This window comes from Tribolium castaneum, chromosome 2, assembly GCF_031307605.1.
Source record: "Tribolium castaneum strain GA2 chromosome 2, icTriCast1.1, whole genome shotgun sequence".
In the NCBI taxonomy this organism is placed as follows: Eukaryota; Metazoa; Arthropoda; class Insecta; order Coleoptera; family Tenebrionidae; genus Tribolium; species Tribolium castaneum.
This window is the reverse complement of record NC_087395.1, coordinates 18,358,537-18,378,644: the sequence shown is the minus strand read 5'-3', so window position 1 is coordinate 18,378,644 and position 20,108 is coordinate 18,358,537. Positions and strand designations below refer to the sequence as shown.

The window sequence follows — 20,108 nt, the reverse complement described above, 5'->3', positions numbered from 1 at the left end:
TGCTTGCAAAATTCATGCTTTATATTTTTTTGACAACCTACGAATTGGAATTCTAAGGAGCGTCTTCAAGTTTGTTAGATAACTTCGGGAGATTATTCTAAGAAAATTGTGGGATATTTTATATTCAATTAAAATGTTTCAATTTTAATTAATAATTTCTTGAAATGTTTCCTGCGTGCTTAATTTATTGAAATTGCATTGGTTTTGCATTGATAAGAAAAATCTAAAGTTAAAAGAGTTATGTTTCCTTGCATATATACAGGGTGATTCTTTTAGGGCGTACATTAGAAACTTTTTAACTATAAGCTATAGAGCTTTAAAATTTTGTATACGACCCGAATCCACCTTTTTGAGTCTAACTAAATTATTTTCGAAATGGCTGAATTTCCGGAATATTCAGCAATTGGCGCCAACTTTAAAGTTTTAAATAGTAACCATATTACATTTTCGAATTCGCGTTTTGAAATTGAGTAAAATTTACTATAGCATTTATAAAAAAATAGTACAACAAACTACATGAAAATGTTGAAATGATAATTTGTTGTAATCATAGGCTGTAATAGTTTTTTATGAATTCGACTGTACCCTAGTTGTGAGTGTCATACTTTTTTTATAACATTGAGGTGCACCAAGAGTTACACGATTGACACCTATTTAGAGTTTCTCTTCAATGGAGTATTGAAAGGGCATTTTTAAGTGATAAATCATTACTTTTAGTTTGACAAGTAATGACAGTACAAATTTTTATGACTAAGATAAAATACTATTTTTTTGGTCTAAATGGTCTAAATCTAATTAAAAATGTATTTGCTCAAAACGTTTTGGATTTTTTGCTGTTTCAATTTCGGAATTTTTACCTAAAAAATAGGAGGAATTTTATTATAAAAAAGATTGCAATAATTTGAAAACAAAAATTTTTTAATGCAGTTTTTTGCATTTCACGCTCATACTATGATAATTGGGATAAAGTTAGAGCATCAAAATTGAATTAGAAACTCTATCGTTTGCGATATAAGTTTTTTCTTTTGAACAGCTAGAAGTATTTATTTTTTCACTGGCACTATAACTTGAAACACCATGTCTATCAATTTTTTTATACAAATTTTTATTTCTACGAGTTCATTTAGAATATCACATCTCTTGAACCCCTTACAATAAGTAAATAATTCTTTTTGCATTGGATAACCAAAATTTTGAAGAGTTTTTTGAAATTTTCGGAATTATCACCTGTCAACTATTTTTAAAATGATGGTCAGGTCAGGTCGGGTATGGTCAGGTCAGGTCAGGTCAGGTAAGGTAAGGTCAGGTCAAAAATGATCTTAATACAGTTTTTTCATATAGAATGATCTTGTTTTTTTCAATGACAATCAAAAGAACATAGATTTTTATGGAGACTCTTGTCAACATCTTTTATATCTCTCTCACAGTCATCTTGAAATAATCGCAAAAAACGGAACTTAAGCTTAAGAAGTTCAAAATTTGGTGGCAAACTGAGTTAATTTACTTATTTCATTAAGTTAATAATTAATAAATTAAATAAATTAATAAACTATAATTAAATACTCGTATTATTGTTTTACTGCTTATTCGATAATGTACCAGCCACAAACTAAATAAAATATTAAAGTTTGACAATTGTTGACTGTTGACTATTTTGTTGACTATTTACTTGTTTAACGATGAAAGTTACAAAGGAAAATCCGCTTTTGTGATTATTTCAAAAACTAAAAAATATCTATAGTCGTAAAAATAGAAGTTACCATAAATGTAGATGTTTTTTTGATTGCCGTTAAGAAAACATCTCCGTTCTATTTGAAAAAACTGAGTTATCGCTGTTTTATGATGAATATTTCGAAAAAATTATATTAGCTTTGAATTTTGAACGCAAAGGGTTTAGGGGTTGTGATATTTTAAATAACCTCCTGTAAATAAAAAAATTAATAATAAAAATGAGATATGTCAAAAACTATGACAGATAAGTACCAGAAACTGTGTACATTTTCTTTTCTTTAAAATTCAAAAATCAATAAAAATGTGTGGCTATTATTTAAATTTTCAAGTTCGCCAATTTCTCGAAGCTCCGGAAGCTCAATTTTTTAAAAATAATTTAGTTGAACTCAGAATGATCGATTTGGAGTTACTAATGTTAGTCGTAGAAGATTCAGCCTGTATAACACTTTTTTTATAGCAAGTAACAATTTCTATAACTATGGATCTTATTGAATATACAATTTAAATTTTTCGTCTTCTAGCATCAATTTAGCAAAAAGGACAATAAGTCAAACCATGTTTTTTAATTTTTGTAAAAATAACATTTTATCCAAAGAAGTTTTGCTTTTTGAAAAAATCAGCTAATAGAACAAAACAAGTTGAAAAATTAAGCTTAGAACCTACTTTTGTTTTCTGCATACATCCAAGAAAAATCATTTAAAATTAGGAAGTTTTTAATACTACCAGTAATGCTGAAACATTCAAAGCTAGCACTCCTCTAATTTGGTGATTTTCTGAATCGATGATTTTTTTCCATAAGTCTTCATTTACCATTTATGAAAGGGAAAAAGTCCAGTTAATGGAAAAACCTGATGAAAATTTGTGCAAAACATTAAATTCTTTTTAAAATAAGAACGTTTTTTGATGAAAAAACTACATTTACCAGAATGTAGAACCAATTTGTGAGTATTTTGCTCGATTTAAAAAAATATCGTAAAATCGGGGAGCTCTTAAACAATCAACCGACTTGGCGATTTATGGCCAAATTGGAGTATTAAAAAATCTAATGCATGTTTTTGCCTAAATTAAAAATTGTAGGTAATTTTCTTTATTATGTTAATTAGTAAACCAACCATTAACCATTGGGTACATGGTATTTAAATGATTTATTATTCAAAAAGTGAAAAGTACCTAACCATCTCCGTAAATTTAAATCTACGTAATATTATGTCACATAGGATTTATTATTATGCTGTCTTATTCAACGAACAAATAGAAATAGGATGTGTGGTAACCACCTTAAAATAACATCGGTGTGAAAAATCGCCGCCACTGCTTAACACATCCATTGTTGTACCTATTATTATGTTTAAACATGTGCCGTCAATTTATTTATATGGTTATTTTCTGGAAGCACTTAAGTGCCTATTATTTTCCAATTTTTTCCAAGTTTTACACTCACCATATGCTTTCTGTCATGTCGTAGTGTTTATACATTGTGCACTTAACGCACTGCCATTTATTACAACTCTGGCACCAAGTCAAAAAATAGTAAATTCTGAAATCATCGCGCATCCAATTAACTCACTTTCAGTGTGATTATACATTTCGCTTCCTGTTTCCACACCTTGAGCGGCTCACCCGCTGCCTCCTCGGAGGAGATTTCCACTTGTCGCCAACTCAACAAACAGCACATGACGCCATCGGTGCGAATTAAAAACCGCATCACGATTATTTTTACGAATTATTTTAGTTTACGATATCGCGTGCATAATCAATTCGCTTTTATGGAACGCTGATGACATTTTTATTGCATCGCTATTATTGATGGTATTTGTCCACATGTCTTCGGTTTTTGTCACGCAACTTCTGACCCGATTCCGCGGGGAGATATCTGTGTCATCAACAGTTGCCGTTGACGACAAAGAATGATCGATGAAGATGCGAACGTGCTGAAGAATTCAGAACATCTTGGTGTTGTTATCAAACGACGCTATCGTAATTGTCGGCGCTTGATAATGATCTCGGGTGGCGCGTTCTGTATAATTATATCGCGGAGCTAAAGTTGGGCTAAAGAAAAATCTTTGGTGAGGTCATAGTCGAGGCGAAAACAAATGGTTTAATTTACGTGCAAACATGATAAATTGTAACTCAAATCCGGGTCCTTGCTAATTTAAATGTGTTTACACTGTTAATATCTGCGTGCGAAATGCCGGCAAGTATTTGAATAATTAAAAAGTAAGTGATTACGCACACATTGCATTTTTGCGAAATGCCAATTGATTGGCACTAATGTGGCTAAAAGCAATGGATAAGAAAAAAATATTGTTCCTGTATTTAGCACAGATATTTTTATCTTGCAAGAGAAACAAAGTGAGTTGTGACGAAATTGTGAACTGAAAATAAAGATAAAACATTTTTAATAAACAAATTAGTTTTATTTTTACCACAGATCTAACATTATGAAAGACAAAATATTTGAATTGAGATCATTCTTATCTTACGAATTGCAGGAAATTGCAACAATTACAGTTACGAATTAATAATAAATAATAATGAATTATTAAATTATAATTAGTAATAATAATGTAAGAAAAAACACTAAAAAATAATAAACGAAATCAAAGTTGTTACGTGTCTGTTAATATTATGTATGAAAATTATTTAAAAAAAATTATTCAATTTTTGGAAACCCATGACAGTAGTTGTCAGACTAATGATTGTTTCATTGATAGTCACAAATTTATGCTTTTGACAAACAATTATCATGTATCTACTCGCAAAAATAAATATTCTGAAAAAATTTGCTTCTAATAAAAAAACAAAAGCCGAACAATAATGGCTGCATTCTTTCGCGTATTAACTAAAATTTATAATTTCTTAATAAAAAAATAAAAGAAAAATCAATTTAGTTTCGTTTTTTAATTTTTTTAGCAGTTTTATTAAGCATTAACAACTTATTTTACCTAGTTCGTGTTAAATTGAAAATATAAAAATATTGAAAAACGTCAAGGAACTATAGCTTTATTTAAACATTTCCTGCGATGAAAAAGAACGGAGAGATTCGTTTCGAAAGTCAGAAATAACTTCAAAAATCATCAAAAAATCGTCCTCTCAACATTTACTCGTAAATGGATTATCATTTTTGTCTTTTCGTTAAATAATAGGTATAATAAAATGTTGCATTTGCCCTAACACTCCTTTTTATATTCCTAATTAAAAAAAATAAGTACCTAAGAAAAAATACATAAAATAATTCTTTGAACTGAAAATTGGATAAAGTGCTGTCGATGTGGTTTTTAAAACCATGCCAGTGATTGTACGGTTCTTTTGAATCACCCTGTATACCGGAAAATTATTTAACTTTGAATAAGTATATTTAATTTAAGAAAAAAAACACAACCGATTAATATGCAGTTACCTGTGCTTTTTAAAAATTTAAATTAGGGCATATGTTTAGAATTAAAAGAATTCGCGATATTATTTTGGGATTTGAAAAATTGTTTTTTTTTTAAGAAGAATGCGTATCTGTTTTTTGGTCATTTTAAAGTTCGAAGAATGGATTATAAAAAGTAGTTCGTTATCTATTTTTAAAAACATTTAAAATCATGTTTCGGGAAAACAAAAAGTAAGAAGTTTTTCTTTCTTAATTTACTCCACAGATTTATCGTAGGAATCACAAGTATTCTTTATAAGAAAATTAATAATAAAATAACATAAAAAACGCTGATGTCTTTTGGACGAAAAATTTTAAATAGTATTTAATATGGGAATAATTTGTTGTTTGAAAAATAATAGAAAATAAAATAAAAATAAAAAATTCCGGAGAAAAAATGAATAGAAAAATATGCTTTTATTTTATTGCGAAAATTGTTCATCGAGAGTTTTCCTTGAAACAAATGACAGGAATTGTATAACTTTATTGTATTAAAAGAGAGTGATCTTTCAAATATTGCTGTTTTAAACTTTGGTAATGAGAGATCAGCAATATTACGCACGGAAACTTTTTCTTTCAAACTTTTTTGTCAAACTTAATTAAGTATCCAGGAAAAGTTTTGACTTATGCTTTGTAAAAATAGGTACAAATTTTGTTGTAAACTCTAAAGAAAAAATTGCCGTTCTTTAAATAAAGGTACTTGAAAATTCCGATTTTTTTTCTAGTCAGAATAAATAAATATTAATTTATCTTATGTAATAAGTAATTACTAATAACTGTTAAGACTGCCTGATTTTATAAAAATATGTAGTATTCCAATATTTTTTTTAAAGTGTGGATGATATAGATGTCAAATTTTACAAAAAAACGGTTTTTATCTTTTTCTTACAAAATCTATCGTGTCAAAGCAGACGCGGATCCAGAAATTAATTTTTGGATATATGAAGATTAAGCTTTATTGAATGAAACTTTGACTGTCGGTTTGTTAAATTTTAAGCCCCAACATTTTTTTATCAAAAAATACAAATACAAATACAAATTTACATTTGTTTAAATAAAACTCCCTACATTTTGTGGCTTTTTTGGTATATACATGGTTGTTAACATAATGTTTTTTTATTAGTAGGTTTTGTTTAAGCTTTTGAAATAATTGTATCTTATTGACAGAAATAACACTCTTTTTAAAAATATTAAAAAAAAACTACAACATAAAAAACACCATCCTTGTTTTACATTTGAAGAATTTATTTTCTTATATAATTTTATTAATAATAATAATTTATTTATTGATTTAATAAAAATATTAATTTAATTATTTAAAAACCATTTGTTCAATAGGCATTTATTTTATTTATAAAAAAAATAAAATTGAAGTTGGAGGCCCCCTAGACCCCCTGGATCCCCCTTTGTGTCAAACGGCCTGAAAAATTAATAAATTATGAAAAAAAAATTTTTTCATTGCGAACGTGTACCAAACCAAACAAAATGAAACATTGCAAAAAATAATTTAATTATCGTCCATTTGCCCACTTTGATCCGTAATTTTTGTTTTTCGTTTTCACCACATTTAAAGTGTCGCCCTTATTACAAATTAAGACCTAACGACATAAATGCTGTAATTAATTATGTATCAATTCAGAAATCAATAATTTGGTTAATCCAACCGTAGAGACACGCACGTAAATGTGTTATCGATTTAGTAAACACACATTGTTTTCCAATTCCAATTATCTTTGTTACTTTAGGTTATATAACAAACAACCTAATAATTTAAACGTTATAGGTGGAAGTAATTTCTGAATCTATATGCTTAATAAATTGCTCACTCCCATTCATGTAAAAAGGTCAGTCAAGACTGTACTGCAATTCAAAACCGTTCTATTATTGGCTGACTTTATTTACTTGTAGGCGACATGTTTAGGTCATGATATAACTGCACCACTATTCAGCATTGTACAAATGTACATACACGAGATAATAACTGTAGGACTCTCTGAATCATCTCATAATGTTTAAAAATAGCACATTTCCAAAAATAATGATCCAGAATGAAAAATTGCAACAATGTGTGGGAAGGTCACTGCTGACCATCACAAGGTTTCCTTGTGGCTTTTACGATCGTTTGACCTCTGCATCAGACGTATGTTTACACATTTTTCTCAGTTCGGATCAATTGACACTAATAAAATTCTATCAACCGGTTGGCATTTATTGTCTCAAAACACCCTCTATTGCTATCTACGGAGAAATGCAGCCGCAGCACGCAAAAATGTCATAGCTGTAAGCCGGGAAAGTTCATAGGTCGTAACCGCGCTAAAATCTAAAGGGATCATTGATGAAATCAATTCCGAGAAGCAAACTCTAAAATTACCCGCTGATAACTGTTACGAGTCAAGGCTGCAACAAAATAATGCCAAGTCCATTGTGTCACTTTTTCAAATCCAATAATAGATGTTATCATCCATTGTCGGCTCTTATTGTTCCAGACGAACAAGAACGGGTCCAGAAGAAAACATTCGTCAATTGGATCAACTCTTATCTATCCAAGGTAAATGTCCCGCTTAGCCCAGATTGATGGGAGTACAACTTTTGTAATTAGTGAATGAAGGGTCGGTGCTTGGTACAGGATTGTAGCTCATGCAACCAAATCTGACGTCACTATTTCATTTTTCCAGCGAGTTCCACCGCTTCGGGTAGACGATCTGATTGACGATCTGAAAGACGGAACGAAATTGCTCGCATTGCTCGAAGTCCTTTCGGGAGAGAAACTGGTAATACAATTTTCCTCCCTTGACACTGTCCTCTCATCGATTTTTACAGCCTGTGGAGAGAGGCAGAATCCTACGAAGACCCCACTTCCTGAGCAACGCCAATACGGCCCTGGAATTTCTCACCAGGAAGCGCATCAAATTGGTCAACATCAACGCCAGCGACTTGGTGGACGGGAGACCGCCAGTCGTCCTCGGCCTCATCTGGACCATCATTTTGTACTTCCAGGTAATTTTACACTTTTGGTGGGTGCGTTTCGTTAGTCACAGTGGCGGCGCATATTTTTTCGGCTCCTTAATTTTTCATTTTGTAAACTAATGATTTCTTGCTATGTAGGCTACTGACTGTTGTTTTGTCATGCAATTATATCAGGTGCGGCAACCTTATCGCGCACCTAAGAAAATTGCGTTTTTTAATTAAATAAAAAAATATTGCACTTTACACGTCTGACTGTACGTTCGAAAGGTATCTCCCCTAATTTTTTGGTAATTTTTCACTTGCAGATGAAAATGATAATTAAAAAAAAGTAATTTTCGACCAAAAAATCAAATTCTAAATTTTATACTAAACCACGCGTATTCACTTCAGATAATAGTTTACAAAATTAGCGAAGAAAAATACCAATCAGATTTTGAATTAAACACACTTTTACATTTTAACTTTAAAAATTATTTTTAATTATGAGTTGCTACTTGTGGCGTCGTACATTTAGGTGACAATGTGAACTGTAATTGGGGTAAGTTTGTAAAAGATTTCGTTGGGATATTTCAATGCAGTCATCAGTTTTATTGCAAGACTGTAAATAAGGGGCTTCAAAAAGGTACTGGTAACTGATCTTTTTGTTGGCAAATTATACCATCTTCTAATAAATCACGCGTCTAGTTTGCGTCTAAATAAAAAAGACCGATTATTTCACCAACCAAGTAAAAATTTATAATTCTGATACCAGCGTTCGATGGGTTAGCAGGTAAGGATTCACTTGGTCTAAAAACTTTGTAGTTAAATTAACAGTTAGTGCCCAAAAACTCACAAAACTGCTACGACTTTATTTATTAACAAAAAAATTTAATAAAAATCGAGAATGGTCCTTATCAATGTACAGGCTGGTGTGTAAAATTTTAGGATTTTTATTTCATTAGAAGTCGCGATTTTCTTGGGTGCGCGATAAGGTTTGCCCACCCAGTAGAATTTTTGGTTGTTGACTGTTGTCGTATTGCTTGAATCTAGCATTTGTTTCTGAAGCTATTTTACAGTTTTTGTAACCTTCAGCAACCTTAAAACTTCTGGATATGTCTTTGGAAAAGAAACGGCAATAAGGATAACAGATTATATCTTTCAAAACAATATAGTTATTCACGCTTCTGAGTCAGCCTTTTTACTATCACCACATAGATTCGTCACTTTTAAAACTAACTAAGTTCTAGTTCATTCAGTTTTATTTTTTTTTAAAGTGCTGCTCGCGGCACGAGGTTCATTGTTGTTACTTAGCTCAGTAAATTTACAGCTACGTGTTTTGTTTGCCTTTTTAGTTTGTTTTACTTTAAAAAAATCACTGATAGTAAGTTGATTTTGTTTTAATTGAGCAAGAAAAACCAAAAATATCAAATTTGAACTTCTTAAATGATACCAGCAGTGTAAGACTTTGTAAATAAATGAGATTTGTGTAACTGAAGAATTAAATTCTTAAAATTCATGAATAATACATTATCAGAAAAGTACTTAAGAGCGAGCTAAACTGAAAAATTTTAAATCAGTCACCGGCGACTGTTAGAAAGGGACGATACCCGTATGTGAAAAATAGTAGAGACATCAGAAATCCAAATTTTGCACTTTCCCAAATAACAATTTTATGTTATTTTTGGGTCATTTATACAGAGTTAGGTTACTACCTCAATAAATCACGTCACAGGAAATTATGCGAAAATGTTTCTTACAGATCCGTATTTGAAAGTGACCCTTCAAATTTTGCAAAATTTTACCTGGTGTTTCATAAAACTAAAGCATATAATCCGTAGTCAAATTTATTTTCTAATTTTTGTCTGTTGTATGTTGTGTATTATTTAGATCTGCTTTGATTGTGAATACAAAATTTTAAGTATGATCCAGGTACGAAACCCTTACCACTGTTCAACATTTTTACGATCATAAAGTATAAAGTAAGTGAAAATTGTAAAATCGCTATATATTTTGGGAAACTGTAGGAGATTCTCGTTGACTGAGTTTGTATCTCAAAAAAATTGCTATTATATAAAAAAAATTAAAATTAAAGATAGTAGTAATTTCTATTGCCACTTATGAGAAATGCGTATGTTTATTATAAAAATATCTATTGGGTAAAATTAATTATGTTTTAAGAATGTGTGTGTTAATATACAGGGTCGCTAAAAAGTATAGACACAGTTAAATATTTTCAAAACGGTTTAACAGAGATCCTTGAAATTTGGAAAATAGTTAAAAGTGTTTAAATTCTATAATCGGAGAGCTTTTTCAAATGTCTATCGTCATTTATTATGAAAATAGAAGGCTAGCTTGATTTTTTCAACTGCACGAAGGATCAAATTTAATAATTTTTAAAAGAGCATTTTTTTGTGAATTCAGTGATTCACCTTTATTTTTATTAAAACGTAATAAATACAAATTCAAAATTGTAATTCTGGATTTCTGGAAAAGTTAAACTAAGTTAACTTTGAAAATACTGTTATTAGCGATCTATCACTTGTATATTGGCCAAAAATTTAACTTGTATGCAATAATTAGTTTAACAATGGTACTAAAGTAAAACTGAGCGAAAAAACTTCTCACGTTGGTTGGTCATGGCGACAGAAAGCCAAGAAGTTAGTGGAAATCATTTTGAACATTTTTTTTAGCATAAAAATCATGTATTTCGTGTTTTTTTTTTAATTAAAACGTGTTCTTTTTCAGTTAAAAGTATTATTTTAAGAATTATTTTTAGCTTTTACTTATTTTGTGGTCAATGTTTGAGCAGCAAAGAGCTAACGATAGATAAAGACAACATTCCCAAGGCTAACAAAATTTTACAATTTTTTTAAAATTTTATTAGGTTGAATTTTTTTTTAAGTTTCGCTTGAATTAAGGTATGCATGTGTTACACCATAAAACTCAAAAAATGCTCTTCCTAAAAATATCAAATTTGACCATTGTTGACATTAAATAAATCAAGTTAGCTTTGTATCCTAAGAATAAATTGAGATAGAAATTTGATAAACATAAACATTTGATAAACAGTTTTGATGAATAATTTTTATAATACTTAACTGTATGCATACTTTTAAGCGATCTTGTATATTTCACGTCAAAATTTAGAATAAGAAAAACGATAAATAAGCAGGTCTAAGAAGAAGAATTTTAAAGCAAAAATATTAATTGTTAGCTAAAAAAATGCAAATTGATTAAACTTAAATAAGTATGAGCTTGATAATTAAACTATTATTCTTACGTTACGTGTTGTTTATGTGAGTATGATTATGAAGCCATTATTACTTCTATATTTTTTACTTAAGTTACACTTTCTTATACTATTTAGGTATATGAACTTTAATTTTTTTTGCTAGTTCTTTGTTTTTGGGCTTTGAGAATATTCTTAGTCTGGAATTCTAATAGCCATTTATCTACGTGGATATACAACTCCTGGAACCATACAATGCAAACAAAACTGACTAAGTTTCTGAATCATCAGTTCACAAAAATCTTTACCATACAAAATTGTATTGATTTTTAAAGCTTTGGTTTTTCAAGGAGAATTTAATAATAATATTGGATGATTTTTGTTAATACTATTTTTCCATTGTTATCGTATTAAAATATTGTAACAATTTTTTTAAAAATTCTTTTCCATTTTCCTTTCCATTTCTACAGTCAGTTAAGTCTCTTTCAAAATACAAAATGTATTTTGCGCCAAACGAGTTTTTGGGAGAGGATAATCATTTATATTAAAGTAATTTATTGGATTCTTGAATTTACATACATTGCCCTGTAGGCGATAACGATAACATAAAATACTATTTGGCAGCTGACGTACCACAACTGTTGAATAATATTTGTTTTCTATTGTCTGGTGGCTTAGAAAATGGAAATCGGTAAGTAAATTGATTAATATCACTTTTTTATCTTCATAACTTGTGCTGTCCCGTCCGTTATTGCAAACATAAAAATGTTGTTCTTGTTGTTAAACAAAACAAAGAATTTTTGTTTCCACAAACATTCTCTTATAAAGAAAAATTCACTTCTACTGATACTGTTCACTAAAATTGAAAATAAAATCTAAAAATTTGTGCAAAGTGTCCCGTCCGTTAAAATGCACTTTCATCACATCACCAATGAAGCCATCATGGGTGCTACAAATAGAGGAATTTTTAAAATCACTAAATAGTACACAACTTTCAATTTTAGTATTCGTTTTAGACTGACTCCAAGTGCATTGGTTTTGATATTTTTGCTCCAATTTATTGTATTAATTTATAATGTATTAACATTTCTACCATGCGATCACTTTTTTTCTTTATGATTGATAAATTAGTGTAAACCGAAGTAAAAATTAATTCTAACTAAATACAATCATACAAGATATCTGGACGTATTCCAGTGGTGTTTTTAATTTTCTTTTACGACTTTTGGGTTTTGGCGTAAATCCGGGAAAGAATTAACATTCTTTTCCCTTTATCAGAATTTCGGTTTAGCTCGCTCTTAATTTTTAATTTCCGAAATAAAGCAATCGTTTTATAAAAGGAGGATTATTTCTTTTTTTGCGATTATAAACAAGCGCCGCCACTGGTTAGTAGCTTCGTCGAGTAGTTAGTTTGTAAAAGCTCGCACTTTTCAATATTTCTTGTCAAAGCTTCGCAAGGAGTGGGCATTTAGATGGGTAAGTAGCGCTTGACTTTGCCCCAATTCCCAATTCTTTTGCTCACACTTTGATTTCTCCCGATTAGATTGAAGAAAACACCCGAGCTTTGCAATACTTGGCCCACTGGGACAGCTCCAGCAGTCTCGAAAGTGCCGGAACGTCTTCTTCCAAAGATAAATGGAAGTTGGGAGCGCGTAAAACTCTCCTCCAATGGGTCTCTAACGCACTTCCCACCGATTCGGGGATTGAAATCAAAGACTTTGGCTCTAGTTGGCGCGACGGCATCGCCTTCCTTGCTATCATAGACGCAATTAAGAAGAATCTGGTTAACATAGCCGAACTGAAGAAGGCTTCAAACAGGACTAGACTTGAGACAGCTTTCGATGTTGCTGAAAACGAGCTAGGAATCACGAGATTGCTGGACCCTGAAGACGTGGACGTGCCGAAACCTGACGAGAGATCGATCATGACGTACGTGGCGCAGTTCTTGCACAAATACCCCGAGCCCAAGAGCACAGGGCCCGACGCCATAGCGGCAATTCAGGAGGAGTACAGCCAGCTGCTGTCCTGGCTGATGAAGAAGACCCAGTACTTGGAACACTTGCAACAGACCAATTCGTTACCTAACGACTACTCCGAATACCAGGCGTTTAAAAGCGAAGTGGACGCCAAGGAGAAAGTTTTCCTGAAGCTGAAACGTCTGATCGAGAGCCAGAGTTTGATTTCAATAACGAAAGAATCCTGGTACGATATTACGAAACTATGGGACAAGCTTCAAAACCAGTTGTTGTACTGGTTGTGGATGTTGGATTCGCTCCTGCCGGGCGATTTGAAATTCGTAGGTGAATGGCTAGCAAAAGCCGAAAAACTACTTTACTGCGACGAAATCCCGACGATTATGAACGAAGAGACTGCATCTATTATTAGTAGGAAGTTAGAGGAACATAAAGCCTTCTTTGCCGACTTGCCTACGGTACAAGAAAAATTCGCACAGGCTTGCAAAGCTCCTCTAAGTGAAGTGCCTTCAGAACAGTTACAAAATATGGCTGTTAGACTGAACGAAGTTGGACCTAAAGCTGCTCAAAGACGAGTCAGACTCAAGTTCCTCGAACATAAGGTAAGTCACTCTTTAAACAATTTGGTAATTTTTTACACAATGGTTACTTTATGGTTTGTGAAATTTGATAAGGCATGATTTAACCGTTTGAGTTGGATTAGTTTAATCTTTTTTAGCTAGAATGCAAAAATAAAACAAACGAGAATTATACAGGATGTATCAGAAATATGTGTGTTAACTTTAACAGGTAACAGAGCTCAATAAATAAAACATTTTTTTTATTTGTAATTTTTCAATGAAAGTTTCGACAACTTACTTTAAAATTTGGAAAAGATAAAAAGAAAAGAAAATAAAAATGAAAAGACATCGAAACGTGTACCCGCCTATGGGTAAAAAAATAAAAGTACCAAACTATTTTCGTTGTATTAGAAACGGACAATTTGAACAATTTAAAACAACAATGAAAATTGTTGTTATGAATACAAACTAATTATTAAACACTGATTGGCTCATTTGCACAAAAAAGGAGGAGAACAGTGAAAATAATAAATAAGAATTTTGCAAAATGTTAATAGAAAATGTTAAATAATGGTCAGTACACGCCTGTGACGCGTGAGTGTAATTTACATTTTTGGAAATCTAACGTAGACATTAATTTACGGTAACTGTAAATTACCTAAAAAAAACATCGAATTGGGTCTAAAATTATCTGATTTGTGGCTTTTGCGAGCGCTTAAACACGTAAAAACTCAGTTTTTTTGGCGAAAATTTGTCGTAACGGAACGAAAAATCACTTAGGTAACAGATTACACCTTTAGTTCTACTTTTGTAAACAGTTTTAGCATGTTCAACCAGAAATTGTATTCAATCAAAAATGCTGTTATTTTTGCTTTTTTGGACACCGAGATTTTGTTGATATGAAACAAAAAGTGTTTGTTCAGAATTGTAGTAACGCGATTATTTTGAGGAATATTGTCTAGAATAAAACAAAAAGTTAAAATGATATTCAATTTTGCTCTTTTAAGGCGTTTTATTACTCCTTTCTTAACATTTACTTTTTTTAATTAGTCGAAAAATCATTAAATTGTATCGAAACCTACATTACTTATTTGTTTTAGCGCACTTTAGTCAGAAACGCAGTTTTTTAATGAAATTTTTCGATAAATTATGTAAGTCAATTAGTATCCCAAAATTAATTCATAATAGAGCAATTTCTACGTTTTTATGCAATTGTACAAAAACCGGGCTGAAGAATCAATAAATTGGATCGAAAATGATAGGAGTATTATCTTATTATCTCAGTGTTATACTAGTGTGTTTTTCATCCAACAACGCAATTATTCAACAAAATTTTCTCAAAAATTACACAAAAACATCAAATTTTGTCGAAAATGGTGTTATCTTTGTCTTTTTTTTTGAAGTTTGAATAAACAAAAAAACTGAGTCGAAAATGATATTATTTTGCCCTTATACAGAATAATTTAAAAATATCTGGCCAAATTTTTAATAGTGTTCAGTTAAGCATGTATTCGAAAAAAAAATTTTTTAAAACGCATTTTTTAACGAATTTCCGGCTATACGGTACTATTTTTCAAGTCGAAGATTTTTCCATAAGTTTAATGAATTTTTTTACCGGTCACAACGAACCCACTTATAACCTATAACGCACTTCGGTATATAACAAACTAGATTTGAATAAAATGCGATGCAATTTTTAGTTTTTTAACGAACTTTTTACCCTATTTTAAGAAATATGTCGGGGTTGATAATAATAAAGCAGCAAGAGAAGTGTTAACTGATGAACAAATTATTGAATTACTAACTGAAAACATTTTAGAATTGTATATTATGATAAGAGTTTTATAAGACGCAAAAAACTAGGTTGTCAACATTATCCAACTAAATTACCCTGGTTTTTAGTGTAATTATTATAGCACTCCGTTGGATATTACGATACGCAAATCACGCAAATCGCGTATCGTAATGACCTCAGTACGAAACCGAAGTAGAAAAATGTATGTTTTTAAATTTAATTATTAAACTTTACTTAGCTAGTTGTGCAAATATTTTATGACAGTAGAGCTTAAAACAGTCAAAATAGATCAATTTGTTTTTTCTAAGCTTTTACTACTCTTTGAGTAAAAATTACACTTTACCGTTTAAAAATTCGTCAAAAAACGCATTATGAACTAGGTTTGCGTCTTTTGAACACTTTTTCTCAAAGTTTACATGACTAAAATAGGCGGTGATTTGAGGAATTAAAATTTGGTGGTACCTTTGCCAAAAAAATCGATGCAAAATTTTTATATTTTTTTATGACAGGACTTGTTTGTTTTTCTGTAGCTGTTTCTGCTAATTTTAACTCAGTGTAATGGTTTTTGAAGAAATTAGAATCAGAGTTCAGATTTATTTAAAATTTTTGTGGATGCTAAATTTGTTCGCCGATCACAACTATATTATTTCAGAAACTATAAATATTCGGATAAAGCAAGTTGAGTTATTTTTCACTATTTTCACTATTATAACCCCATAACAATATTTGCACAACAATTCACACAGTAAACAAATGGATATTAGTGTTTCGCAAACGAAAGTTTTTTTTTACAATGGATACATATTTATTTTAGGTTTATTTTTTATAACTGCTAAAAAGACACATTTTTTAATTTACCGCTTTTAGCGAACCTCGCATATAATGAACTGATTTTTATGCATTTTCTGAGTTCGTTGTAACTGCATTTTCCGAAATTTCAATAACAATAAACCGGTAAACTGTCGAAATGGGTCGAAAATGTTGTTAGTTTTGCATATCAGGCAATCAATTATTTTACATTTCTTCACAAAATTCCAAAAAAGTCGAATTGGATCGAAAATGGTGTAACTTTTTCAAGCGCTTAAACAAGTATTTGAAATAAAAACTCGTTTTTTTTTCGCGAGACTTAGTTAAACCGGAAAGAGAAATTAATAAATTAGGTCAAAAATTAGTTTTTCTTAGCTTTTCACACATTTTCGTATTAGAAATATTTTTAATATGAACTGCATTAAATTCTCCCGCTGATCAGCTGAGGCCTGAGGCATTTTTTTTCTGTTTTATGGATCAGTTTTCTCTTCTTATTCATATTTTTAACTGCCTGTAATGATAACAATTAATAAACAATAGTTTTCTTTATGTTCTGCGTAAATAATTGTTGCATTTCCTAATATTTTTTTTGGAAAAAAGCTTTGAACTTTAAATAAAGAAGATTGTGTTTGTTCCAGTGTTGCCTTATTGCATTCTTGCAACTCACAGAGACCAAACTGAAAGCCTGGAGTGGTAAATACGGCCGGCTGGAAAAAGTCGTCCAAATTCTAGAACAGTATAGGAATTTTGTTTCGAAGAATCATATTTTTCAAGAGTTTAATAAAGCGTTTATTGACATGCAAGCCGTTGTTGAGGAGTACAAGCGAGACGGAGGCATTGGTAACCTTATTTTTAGTTTTTGTCCCCAGTAAATTAAATTCATGTTTTTAGACAAGCGTGAGATGGCCGACATTGATCGCTTTTTGAGAGACACCGCCGACAGGTGGAAAAACGTCTCAATGGAGCTCCGCTGCGTCCAAAGCATGATCGAAGAAGTCGTCGCCTACTGGCGCCGTTGGGACTCCCTCTCTGGGGAGTTCGACGAGTGGCTCAACAAAGCCGAAAAGGCGATCAATTTACCCGAAGAGGAGAAAATGGAGTTTTTCCAAGATATCAGCGTCTGGAGGGACAATTACCAGCTGTTGGGCGACACCGTCAGTTTCCTTATCGCCACATGTGAGGACAAAATCGCAGTGGAGTTGAAGATTCGTTACCAGAACATGACTGATCGCTGGGAGAAACTTTACCCACAAGTCAACAAGTACAGCCATGCCGGTGATTTGCTTCGCAATCGCAAGGATTTCCGTGCTGGAGTTGACATTCTCTCAGAGTGGTTGCGGAAAGCTGAAACTGTTTTAAATTCGCCTCAACTGGGTTCGACCGAACGCATCAAGAAACACATAGAGAATTTGATGAAACTTCAAGGAGAAGTGGAAGAAATCGAGAACCTGTTCAAAAACGTCAGTAAAACTTTCCAGACTTTGATCCAAGATTTGACCAGAGAAGAGGTCGATAAAATGATGCTGATCCTCAAGCACGAGAAGGAAAGTCTGGTCAAAGTCCGGGCCTTGCTTCCGGCCCAGATTCACATGTACAACCAGCTCCTGGTCCAGCAGGAGTCACTCGAAGCCGGCCAGAAGGAAATCAGCAACTGGTTAGACAACGCCGAAAGCTTGCTCAGCAGCCTAAGCCTTGAAGCTGAGAAAGACACCCTCAAAGACCAATTAGATAAACTAAAACAATTCTTCACCCGAACCCTGTACTACAAATCAATGTTAGATAGCAAAAACAAAGTTCTGGCAAACATTGTCAAGTCCGTGGACCAAACCGACAACGTAGACGTTGCCCAAATGAGCGCAAAGATGGAACAACTGAACGACCGCTTCGTCTACGTCACCCAAAACGCCCAACTCTGGGAACAAAGACTCCAAGAAGCCATCCGGTGTTGGTTCAACTTCTCCGAGTGCGAGCGCGTCATCTCCAACTGGCTCAACAACGCCGAGAAGCTAATCGGGGAGAAACGAATCGACAACAAGGAAACCGTCGAGGAGCACAAAAACTTCTTCCAAAGCGTCAACGAACGCTGGATCCACGACCTGGTGCAAAGCGCGCAAGACCTCTGCAACTGTCTTCCGAAAGAGCAGCACAAACCGATCCTGGCATCAGTGCACCAACTCCAAAACAAGTGGAGGGAAATCCTCTCGTTTGCGCCGCTTCACCTGATGCGGCTCGAGTTCAGGTTGGACGAATCGGCCTTCAATTACTACGTCAAAGAGATCGAGAAGGAGATCACAACCGAATATATCGCCTTCAGCAAGCAGGAAAATATTGAGTCGATTTTGAGCCGAAACAAGGAGTTTTTCGGGGCGCAAGGACCACTGGCTGAAACCTCCAGATGTCTGGAAAATTTGAGGAAAATCGCAGCGACGTATACGCAACACCATCCCGGTGATAAATCGATTGTTGAGTCTTTCGCGAAAGCGGAGGAACAGTGGCAGGGTCTCAATACGAAAGTTGAGACTTTGAGGCAACAGTTGGACCAAATACCGCAGAAGTGGGAGCATTACAACACGAGGTTTGATGTGATGGTCAAGTGGATGGATGAGGTTGATAATACACTGAGGAATATTTTCAATGATGTTAATACTATGGAGGAGTTCGAGCGGGAAAAAGCCATCTTCCAGGTAAGTGACTCGGTTGACACAATTCTACGGATATGTAAAACTTAGGATGTGAAACGACGTACAAATAAAACGTTCCCGTTTTTGATAGTTCCGTTAATGTCGCTAGAGGCGCAGTTGTTCCATTACGGTCTAAATTCAGAGCAATGAATTTATCAAAATAGTTGTGATTAAATAGCAGTTAGCACAACGCGAATAAAGAAATACAGGCTCATAGAGCATTAAATTCTCAATAGTAGAAGATAAAAATAGTGCAAAAATTATGTCTTCAATTTTTTTTTAATTTCAAACTTCTACTAATTTGCACTCTGTCCCATATTTTTCAAAACGCTGCCATTACGGTTAGAGATATAAGAAAAATGTTAGAAAGAAAGAGGTAGAGAATTAAATTTCCTACCAAAAAGTCTACAAAAACTCACTTCTATCTTCAACCGTTTAGGTCTCAAAGACGTTCGAAAAACAAAAAAATTGATTCGTCCCGTTTTTCCTGTGATCAAGTATCAAAAAATAAATTTATACTTAAACCGTTGAAGATAGAAATATCGTGTTGCGAACTTTTTCAAACTTTTTTGTAGAAAATTTAATTCTCTACAATTTTGTTTCATACTCTTTTTTTGTATCTTCAAACATATTCACAGCGTTCACAAAAATATAACGCGAAACACAAATTAATAATAATTGCTTAGATTTTTTAGCGTAACTATTATACATGTATTCGTTCTCAATTGTATAAAATAAAAGTCATAATCCGAAAATCGAAAATGTGCTTATTAAATCTATATTTCATAAAATTAAATTTAATTATTTAGTTTTGTTCGAAGTAAAGAAATGTTTGAAAGATACTAAACAAAAAATTAGGGAGATAAAAGTCCTTAACAGAAATTATTAAAACGATACTTTTAGTATCCTCTGCAAGAACTGAAATGGAAAAATTAAAATGTTAAACTAAAAACTTATTATATATGATATGA

General features: G+C 32.2%; 1 protein-coding gene across 18 annotated transcripts in view; it reads left to right on the top strand.

The window, feature by feature from the left end:
• Msp300 (Muscle-specific protein 300 kDa) overlaps positions 1 to 20,108 on the top strand; it is a 116,026-nt gene that overhangs the window by 31,346 nt on the left and 64,572 nt on the right. For 10 of the 18 annotated variants that reach the window (XM_064354979.1, XM_064354976.1, XM_064354970.1 and 7 more), the window contains exons 3-9: positions 7,633 to 7,694; positions 7,822 to 7,917; positions 7,967 to 8,143; positions 12,771 to 12,797; positions 12,865 to 13,896; positions 17,095 to 17,296; positions 17,348 to 19,140. In XM_064354979.1, coding sequence (XP_064211049.1) covers positions 7,633 to 7,694; positions 7,822 to 7,917; positions 7,967 to 8,143; positions 12,771 to 12,797; positions 12,865 to 13,896; positions 17,095 to 17,296; positions 17,348 to 19,140 — 3,389 coding nt within the window. The remainder of the gene's footprint in view (positions 1 to 7,632; positions 7,695 to 7,821; positions 7,918 to 7,966; positions 8,144 to 12,770; positions 12,798 to 12,864; positions 13,897 to 17,094; positions 17,297 to 17,347; positions 19,141 to 20,108) is intronic. The other 8 variants (XM_015983524.2, XM_015983522.2, XM_064354980.1 and 5 more) reach the window with 1 other exon arrangement.